Source organism: Hippocampus bargibanti, linkage group LG01 (genome assembly GCF_051943395.1).
Source record: "Hippocampus bargibanti isolate YZ-2025 linkage group LG01, ASM5194339v1, whole genome shotgun sequence".
Taxonomy (NCBI): domain Eukaryota; kingdom Metazoa; phylum Chordata; class Actinopteri; order Syngnathiformes; family Syngnathidae; genus Hippocampus; species Hippocampus bargibanti.
In genome coordinates, this window is record NC_142734.1 from 26,702,696 (window position 1) to 26,712,695 (window position 10,000).

At 45.7% G+C, this 10,000-nt stretch overlaps 1 protein-coding gene across 1 annotated transcript in view; it reads left to right on the forward strand.

Annotated features, from left to right (window-relative positions):
- The window catches only part of cacna1fb (calcium voltage-gated channel subunit alpha1 Fb), a 42,921-nt gene that overhangs the window by 9,678 nt on the left and 23,243 nt on the right, over positions 1 to 10,000 (forward strand). The window contains exons 2-8 of the mRNA XM_089006243.1: positions 4,091 to 4,347; positions 5,622 to 5,722; positions 5,880 to 5,985; positions 6,248 to 6,387; positions 8,298 to 8,449; positions 8,517 to 8,669; positions 8,767 to 8,963. Of these exons, the coding sequence (XP_088862369.1) occupies positions 4,091 to 4,347; positions 5,622 to 5,722; positions 5,880 to 5,985; positions 6,248 to 6,387; positions 8,298 to 8,449; positions 8,517 to 8,669; positions 8,767 to 8,963 (1,106 nt within the window). The remainder of the gene's footprint in view (positions 1 to 4,090; positions 4,348 to 5,621; positions 5,723 to 5,879; positions 5,986 to 6,247; positions 6,388 to 8,297; positions 8,450 to 8,516; positions 8,670 to 8,766; positions 8,964 to 10,000) is intronic.

A 10,000-nucleotide genomic window follows, 5' to 3' on the forward strand; every position in this document is an offset into this window, starting at 1 on the left:
CTTTAACAAAGTGGTTGAATCAGTGCTTTTACATTTACCAGAGTCCTCTCCCACAAATATCTCTTCTGTACTTCAACTTCAATGGTAGCACGTTGGCACGTAGCGGTGCTAACAGCGTCTTGTAGTATCGCATACCCATTTGTCTTGTAGTATCATTGCAATCTTGTCGCTGTGTGTGTCCATGACTTATCAGCTTTGTGCCACAGCTTGACACAGCAAGGCATTGTGGGAAACAGGAAATCTAGGAAAATGACAATGTGAAGGTCGAGCGAGGCGGTAATCATCTGAAATGTTCAGAGCGTGTGTGTGTGTGTGTGTGTGTGTGTGTGTGTGTGTGTGTGTGTGTGTGTGTGTGTGTGTGTGAGTGCAGGGTCCTCAGGTATTAACTAAAACACACACACACGCATCACGGCCCATATCACACACATACATGCGCACACACATATCTAGGTCACAGCTGTTCACTACAATGTTGGTGCGTTGTTCACGTCACCTTCATATTCTTCTCTGTCGTCATCATCATCCTCCTTTTCAGATTTTCGATACTGCTTTTCCTCATTCGAATCACAGGTGAGCTGCAGGCTGTCCCAGTTGACTTGTGTCAAGAGTCTGTTCACCCTGGAGTGGTCGCCAGCCTCTCCCAAGGGACACATTGTATCAACAGTTCTATTTGACCATGTTTTGGGGCCATGTTTTGCATCTTTAGCCGCCTCGATGCACAATGGGGGCGGCTTGGTAGTCGAGCGGTTAGCACACCGGCTTCACAGTGCAGAGGTCGCCGGTTTGCGTCCCACCCCGGCCTGTGGAGTTTGCATGTTCTCCCCAGGGCCGTGTGGGTTTTCTCCGGGTCCTGCAGTTTCCTCTCACATTCCAAAAACATGCATGGCAGGCAGATTTAACACTCTAAATTGTCCCTAGGTGTGAGTGTGAGAGTGACTGTTGTACGTCTTTGTGTGCCCTGCGATTGGCTGGCAACCAATTCCAAATCACCTGTTTAAAATGATCAGCTGATGAGCAAGCTCTGCCTAATCCTGATCAATTTTCAAGCCCCAAACCCCAGAACTGCAAAGCAGATGTAAAAAAAGCTGACATTGATGACTGTTTCGGTGTTCAACCAAATTAGTTTTCCAACAGGTTTCTGAAACGGACTATGGTGGAAAACCCAGGTTTGACTTTACTATGTTAAAATCAATGTGTTACAACCACCGCGGATGACGAGACGACGTAGAAATGTCCTAAATGTGATTCAACAGTCATCACCAAGCAATCGATTCTGAAAATTAAGATATTCCACCCTTCGTGCCCATATTGAGTCACGTAGCTGAGCACATTATTTTGATGTCGAGCTAATGCTAGCTAGCTCTTGATTGAAAACACGAAACAAAATTCAACTTGTTTCCCCCCTCGTGTTCTCAGTTCGAGTACTATGTTGTTTCATCAAAGAGGAAAACCATTTATGTTCTGCTCAAATTTCAAAACGAGTACTGTATTTGCAGGTAATGAAATTAATTTAGTATTTCGTACTACCCCATGTCAGTCTGTCTCTTTTACTTTAACAAAGTGGTTGAATCAGTGCTTTTACATTTACCAGAGTACTCTCCCACAAATATCTCTTCTGTACTTCAACTTCAATGGTAGCACGTTGGCACGTAGCGGTGCTAACAGCGGTAAACATTCGCATACCCATTTGTCTTGTAGTATCATTGCAATCTTGTCGCTGTGTGTGTCCATGACTTATCAGCTTTGTGCCACAGCTTGACACAGCAAGGCATTGTGGGAAACAGGAAATCTAGGAAAATGACAATGTGAAGGTCGAGCGAGGCGGTAATCATCTGAAATGTTCAGAGCGTGTGTGTGTGTGTGCGTGTGTGTGTGTGTGTGTGTGTGTGTGTGTGTGTGTGTGTGTGTGTGTGTGAGTGCAGGGTCCTCAGGTATTAACTAAAACACACACACACGCATCACGGCCCATATCACACACATACATGCGCACACACATATCTAGGTCACAGCTGTTCACTACAATGTTGGTGCGTTGTTCACGTCACCTTCATATTCTTCTCTGTCGTCATCATCATCCTCCTTTTCAGATTTTCGATACTGCTTTTCCTCATTCGGATCACAGGTGAGCTGCAGGCTGTCCCAGTTGACTTGTGTCAAGAGTCTGTTCACCCTGGAGTGGTCGCCAGCCTCTCCCAAGGGACACATTGTATCAACAGTTCTATTTGACCATGTTTTGGGGCCATGTTTTGCATCTTTAGCCGCCTCGATGCACAATGGGGGCGGCTTGGTAGTCGAGCGGTTAGCACACCGGCTTCACAGTGCAGAGGTCGCCGGTTTGCGTCCCACCCCGGCCTGTGGAGTTTGCATGTTCTCCCCAGGGCCGTGTGGGTTTTCTCCGGGTCCTGCAGTTTCCTCTCACATTCCAAAAACATGCATGGCAGGCAGATTTAACACTCTAAATTGTCCCTAGGTGTGAGTGTGAGAGTGACTGCGATTGGCTGGCAACCAATTCCAACACACCTGATTAAAATGATCAGCTGATGAGCAAGCTCTGCCTAATCCTGATCAATTTTCAAGCCCCAAACCCCAGAACTGCAAAGCAGATGTGCTAGTTAGTCACTAAGGCCAACATTTGAGAAGTGGTGGGTCGGGAGTGGACGTGAGGGAGTTCAATTTTTTCGTACGATCATACTCAAAACATCAATAACTCAAGTCAAATTTTGCTAGCTATCTCACAATGAGAGAAGTATATAAATGGCCAGGTTCAGTGGACATAGCCACATAATAAGTTGTTTTATGGCACAACTGTGAAAATTGACACACTTGCTCAAGACCACAGCTCTCAAAGTCAAGGCCCGGGGACCAAATCTGGCCCGAGACATAATTACATTCGGCCCGCGAAAGCAAATCAATCATGTCAAGTGCCATTCTCATCTATCAAGCTCGCTAGCAATCGAGCTACCTAGTGATCGATAGCCCTCTTTCTATTCAGCTAGCTGGCTAATCCCTCACATCCCTGGTGTCAAAGTCAAGGCCGGGGGCCAAATCTAGCCTGCCACCTCATTTTATTTGGACTGGGGAGACTATGTCTCCCAGCTCGCCTGGGAACGCCTCGGTATCTTCCATGACGAGCTGGATGAAGTGGCTGGAGAGAGGGAAGTCTGGGCTTCCCTATTGGAAAAAAACCATATATGTTAACATATGTTTTTGATAAGGAAAGTGATTTTAGGCCACCACAATTTAGGTGGACAACTCTCATTTTTCTCACCTCAATCTCTGTAAATCTCACAAGGATCCGTGACTGATTTCCGCATCGCAAGACCTTTTGGGGAGAGACTCGCTGGCTGCTGATCCAAAATGTCCCCAACCCCAAAACATCACCAAAGATGACTCAAAGGATTTTTTTGGGGGGCTCAGCTCCTTCTTCACCACGACAGATCGGTACAAAGTCTGCATCACAAGAGAATGAGCAAATGAGCATTTAACATGAGGTCTCTGTCATGCTGGATTTGTCGCCGAGATGTGCAAAGACAAGAGACGTTTCGTAACCTGCATTCGATGTAGGATGTTATGGTCTTTACCTTATCTGCAAATTCATTTCACAATTCATCTCAGTGTTAGCTTGAACCCCCACCCCCCTCACACGCACACACACACACACACACACACACACACACACACACACACACACACACACACACACACACACACACACACACACACACACACACACACGCACACACACAAATTCACTTCCAGGGGCCAAACCCACACCGCTCACCCGGAAAAAATGTTTGGAAAGCTGCCACACTCAGCTGGAGGATCTGCCTGCTCGCTGGAGCTCCGGTTCATCCGACCATCCATTAATTTTCTGCTTGGGCATTTTGGGCTTATCAAATCCAACTATGAAGTTTCTTACCCTCGAAATGGACACTGTCAAGTAGGCCACTTGCACTGCGACGCCAAGCTACATTCTGGTCGGACAGAATTTACATTTGACCAGACATGGCGACGCGATGAGAGCTCCTTGCCTTTCTTTGTTCTTGCCCATTTTACTCCATTATTCCTGAATCCTCATGTACATTGCCAGGCGCAGCACGTAACGGCTATGTCAACGCTGTGGACGGTGAAGATGGTGGTGGCGAGGGTGAGGAGGGGGGAGAGGAAGACAGAGGAGGAGGCGGTGACGGTGGCGGAGGTACGGGAGAGGAGAGAGGCGGAGTGGACTGGGATGAGGAGCTGGAAGGCCAGGACCCTGGAGTGCGAATGACTAGGACAGACACCCTCCATTCGACCACTAGTTCTACTGGAACGCAACGTAGGAGAGGACAACACGCTAAGAAACAGGTCAGAAAATACGCTCCGCGATAAACTACTCACAGAGAGTTACTTGTAATAATAATAAAAAGAATACATTTTATTTCTCAGCGCCTTCCAAAACTGTCAAGGACACTTTACATTCACGGGATAATAACTATTTTTTTGTGCGGGTGATCAGCGGCAGCCATTCACACCAGTGTTCACTCTACCGGAAGTACCACAACAGCAAAGATATGAAAGGAAGAAGATAGCAAAGAAAGAAGTAGAAAAACAAAATACACGAGCTGCTGGAAAGGCAGCCACTCTCGCTGCACCATCTTGAAGTAAAAAAAAAAAACACAACTAAATAACAAATAATATGACAACACAAAGACACAGAGTCATTCATTCTTCAGTACTTGCTGTACCGTCTTTGTGACATGAATCAGTTCTATATGAAAGAGAGGATGGAAGCATCTGATTCAGCAGTGGATCAGGGAGGTCATGGTGGAATGTGCGCGTCTACTACAAGCTAATAGCTATCTATTTGCTGTCTATTAGCTATCTCACTAGCCGGCTGGCTATCTAGCTAGCTAGCTAGCTAGCTATTTTCTGTATATTAGCTATCTAACTGGCTAGCTGGCTATCTGCTGTCTATTAGCTATCTAGATAACCAGATGGCTATCTATCTAGCTAGCTATTTTGGATTTGGATTTGCCTTTATTTGTCTTGCAGGAGAGAAATGTACATTTCACAGCAGCAAAGTTATGAAAGCAATGATAGTAGTAACACAAAATACAGGAGCTGCTGGAAAGGCAGCCACTCTCGGGGCGCCATCTTGAAGTCAAAAGTCTTCAAGTCTGTGTATTAGTTATCTAACTAGCTGGCTATCTAGCTTGCTAGCTATTTGCTGTCTATTGGCTATCTAACTAACTAGCTGGCTATCTATCTAGCTTGCGATTTTCTGTCTATTAGCTATCTAACTGACTGGCTGGCTAGCTAGCTATCTTGTGAATATTGCCGTTCATCTCAGAGTTAGAGAGTAGCCAAACAGGTGAGCTCAGTCAGATTTGAGACAAGATGCTGAGAAATTGGTGACACAACTTGTAAAGAGACGTTCCAATATGCTAAATGAGTTTAGACAACGTGTTAGCAGCCAAGTGAGACCACACGCTGAGAAACAAACACATTTTGAGAACAGTTAGCTAACGTGCTAATAAATGAGTAAGGCAGTTTGCTACGTATCACCGAAAGTGCACATAGGGGACAATGCAGTAAGAAAAAGACACGGTTGAAAGCTGATTATGTCACTTCCTGTCTAGGTCCAGGGAACCAATCAGGTCCAGAGAGCACCCCGAGCCTTGTTCTGCCTGAAGCTCAACAACCCAATCAGACGTGCTGCACTCTCCATTGTTGAATGGAAGTATCCTTTTTAATCCCAGTGGCAGAGCAAATGATTCGGATGCTCAGGACGTCACTTCTGCTTACCACCGTTCACCCACTAAGGATGCGTGGGGAGCCCGTGACCTCTTTGCAGTGAAAAAATTCGTGCCTAATTGAGCTTCCTTAGTGTCCCTCAGGCCTTTTGACATCTTCATCCTATTGGCCATCTTTGCTAACTGTGTTGCATTGGGTGTGTCCAAGCCCTTTCCCGAAGATGACTCCAACTCCACCAATCACGACCTGGTGAGCCGTACACTCTGCACCCCTCTAATGACGCATACGCGAAGGCCACAGCTTGTATGGAGCCAGCATATCCCTGAGACAAGACAGGCTAAAACTGAGCAACTTACATACAATGTGTGGACATTTACACACACACGGAGGATAATTTTCTGCAAAGTAGGGACGAAAACCTTCAGACACATACATTACCAAAGACATTTGGCCCAAAAGAAAGCATATTCCAAATCTATAGGGACATTTTGCAAATATGTGTTTCCTTTAGGAACAAGTGGAGTATGTCTTTCTCATCATCTTCACTGTGGAAACCTTTCTGAAGATCCTCGCTTATGGCCTGGTCATGCACCCAAGTTCTTACATCCGCAATGGCTGGAACCTTCTGGATTTTGTGATTGTCATCGTTGGGTAAGTTTAGCTCACGTTTTGTGATGCTATTACGTAAGCAGCGACACATACATCTTGATGAGAGATTTAATTCAAATAGTAACATCAAAGCTCTCAGGTTGTCCATTTTGTGTCCTTTTTTTCATTGTTGTTATTCGATTGTTGTGAATCACGTACTGTTTTTTTCATGTTACGTTATTCGGTTGTTGTTCCACGTTCCGCCATTTTGCGATTGTTCCATGTTCTTGTTATGTTTTTTGATTTCTCTCTTCCGGACTCTGTGAAGGGATAGTGTTGCAAAAGCAGCGATACAGTGGTGAAATGAAATTATGTGTTATGTCACTGGTGGGCGCAGTCTTTTTTTGCAAATTGTGGCGGCTGGGCTCTCAAGAGGATAGTCATGGGAACTTGTTACCTCTGGTTCAGCATCACATTCAAGACACACGATCCTGATGAGAATATGAAACTGTGGCAGAAGTTTGGCGTTACTATTTTGTTGTTGTTATTATTATTTTGCATTCATTTTGCATTCATTCTTCTTCATAGCAGTTATCCCAAGAGTTGGTTGTTGAGTGTCCGTCAGCGCTTTTGCCGTGCAGCAGCGCAGTGCTAAAGCGTTTGCGAGCCAAGGCAAACGTGAGCTGACGTCCTCGTTTGTCGGGTGTCCCAAGCGGACGCCCACGGCGCTGCCACATTTGGTGCGATTCGGCGCCGTTGTCGTGAGCGTGAGTAATGCTTGACTCGTCGCGGCGGGCCGGCAGAGCCACTCACTGGTGCTGACAAATTTGACTCGCCGTTGCCCTCGCCGCCCGTCCTCGGGGTGGTGATGAAGGCTGCCGTCATGACGGCCGCAGGACAAACGTCCTCCGTCTACTCGTTTTGTGAGCTTGCATCGCTTTCTGTGGATGACTCGCGAGCCAAACACAAAACCCTTCCTCCTCAAAGACTCCCACGATGCTCCTTGCTCTGCCGATGCACCCGAGAAACTTTTTACGATGTATTTTTTATTTTTTTTACAAAGCTTTTTGAGACCATAAAAACTTCTTTTTATGAGGTTATTGCTGCATCATTGTGACAGTGGAGGAGTGTCAAGGCCTGCAAGGCCTTCTGTGCTGGCCTAAAAAGATCTGAATTGCATACTGATATAAATGATATTTTGTCCGTGAATTCTTATGAAACAATTCCAAATTGTCTTTCAGCTTCCTTTCATTACTTTTCTTTTGCTCTGTTGTACTGCTTCCACATGTATATTTTCATATTTAAGCATTGAACCAATCCCATTTGAACCATGATTTGTTACCAGGGTCAGAAATCGACCTGGACGCCTTCACCATCAGTTTTCCGGGCCATGTAGCATCAAATCAGTGTTGCTTTAACCAATCCAATTTCCAGTTGGCGACACTAAGGCCTTCTTGCAGCCCTTATTTCCTGACTACCGCAACCATCTACTGGACTTATAGTCAATCACCGCACTTTTTATATGACTCTCAGTCACAGCTGTAGCTGCAGTAAATGTATCGTCATAAAATAGTTATGAAGGATTGGATTCATTCAGATGGAGCACTACTGAAGGCCTACCTATCAAATGTACGGCTCGCCACTTTTGATGGTCGCATTTTCACGTCAGTGTAGCCTGATTGTCATGTTTTGGCGACTTGACGTTGAAATTATGTTTATGATATTGTCAACATTGCCGTTACATTGTTGTTGTTTTCTTGCCATCCAGCTTGTTTTTCCACCGCGCTCCGGCGTCAAGCTGTCACAAGCATTTAGGACGACTCCAACTTGTCTTTGGCTTGTTAAATTTGAGCCTGAGGTTTAGGCCAGGTTGAGTGGATCGATCGCCCATGGCGCCATTGCAATCTTACCTTCACACAGTTTGAAGTGACTTACCATGTGGTGACTGTGGTCTATTCCTCTCTCCGCAACAGTTTGTTCAGTGTCGTCTTGGAGACCATGACCCACAAGTCAGGCGAACAGGCCAGCACCCACCACATGCCGGGCAAACCAGGAGGTCTGGACGTTAAAGCTCTCCGCGCATTCCGTGTCTTGCGACCCCTCAGGCTGGTGTCCGGAGTTCCCAGTGAGTGCTACGCCAATGCTGGAGATGGCCAGAGCATTTCACGTGTGTTGACGAGGTTGTGTGACAGGTCTGCAGATAGTGCTTAACTCCATCATGAAGGCCATGGTTCCGCTGCTCCATATCGCATTGCTGGTCCTCTTCGTCATCATCATCTACGCAATCATCGGTCTGGAGCTCTTCATTGGACGCATGCACAGAACTTGCTACTACATCGAAACAGGTACGGGGGTTACCTTTGGATGCCAGAGCACATTTGATGTTTTTCGTCGGGAACGTTACTCCACTTGCACCACGCTGCTTGTCTTTGTCCTCGGCAGATACGTTTGTAGAGGACGACCCGGTGCCATGCGCCTTCGCGGGTCACGGCCGCCAGTGCATGGTGAATGGCTCTGAGTGTCGCGGACGTTGGGATGGGCCCAACGGAGGCATCACCAATTTTGACAACTTCTTCTTCGCCATGTTGACTGTGTTCCAATGCATCACCATGGAGGGCTGGACCGACGTGCTTTATTGGGTGACAAATGACGGGCCAACGTGCTGGTAGAGGGGCGGTCGGCGACAGAATTCAGCATTACCCATTGCGTACATGGCAATGAAAACTTTAAAGGACAACCGACACCTCCGGACAAGTTGTGTCCATAATTTGTAAAATGACTTCAACTGACTTCTACTGACGGTCTGTGCATTTCACACCTAGACCTTCAGAGAAGTCCTGCTTAGTTCGACTTGAACAAATATCCCTCGTAATACCATAATTTATGACACAACGGCTGGAGATATCATTTACAAAAGCACACGCACGCAGTACTGGCCGTGGCATCACCTTAATCGTCTACAACACAGGCTATTTTCCGGAGCAATTACACATCTATAAATCTGCATCCGCAATTAGAACTTGTCACTATACGTGATACTGCAAACACTTAAAAATAAAAAGAAATTTAAAATCATTTTTCCACAAAGTTTTATGAAGTCCACCAAGAATATGCAATCTTTAACAAGATTTTACGCTAAATTACAAAATGTCAGTTTAATAGAAGAAAAACAACAAGACGTTCACAAAACGAACTATTTGTTGAAAATAAAACTAAACAAATCTTTTTCATTTGTTCTTGAGAATAGGCTTCCCTACATGCGACAGAGAGTTGTCCTCTCCTTCAGCCATTGTGGGTTAAAAAAGCGAGTAGATATACTTGGTTTTTCTGCTAAAGTTTCCGGGTCCGTTGAGGGCTGAGGTAAAGTGAGTATCCAATCACAGGACGCGTACGTCATGTTCAACGCGAGGCCCTCTACCTGGCCTTACTGTGCCAACTCGTGATCTGATTGGCTATCGCAACTGTATATCAACTACATGTGCCCGTTCATGTACAGCGCACAGACGCCCTCACTGTTGATTCTGAAGGCGTCGGTCAGATTTCATACAGCCTGGCGACACAAACTAGCTGAATTATGATTGGATTAAAAACTCTGACCTAAAACTACAACACTCAAAGGAGCATAACCAAATGGATATAATATAACATCAAGAAAACAGTATGTAGAATACAGTAA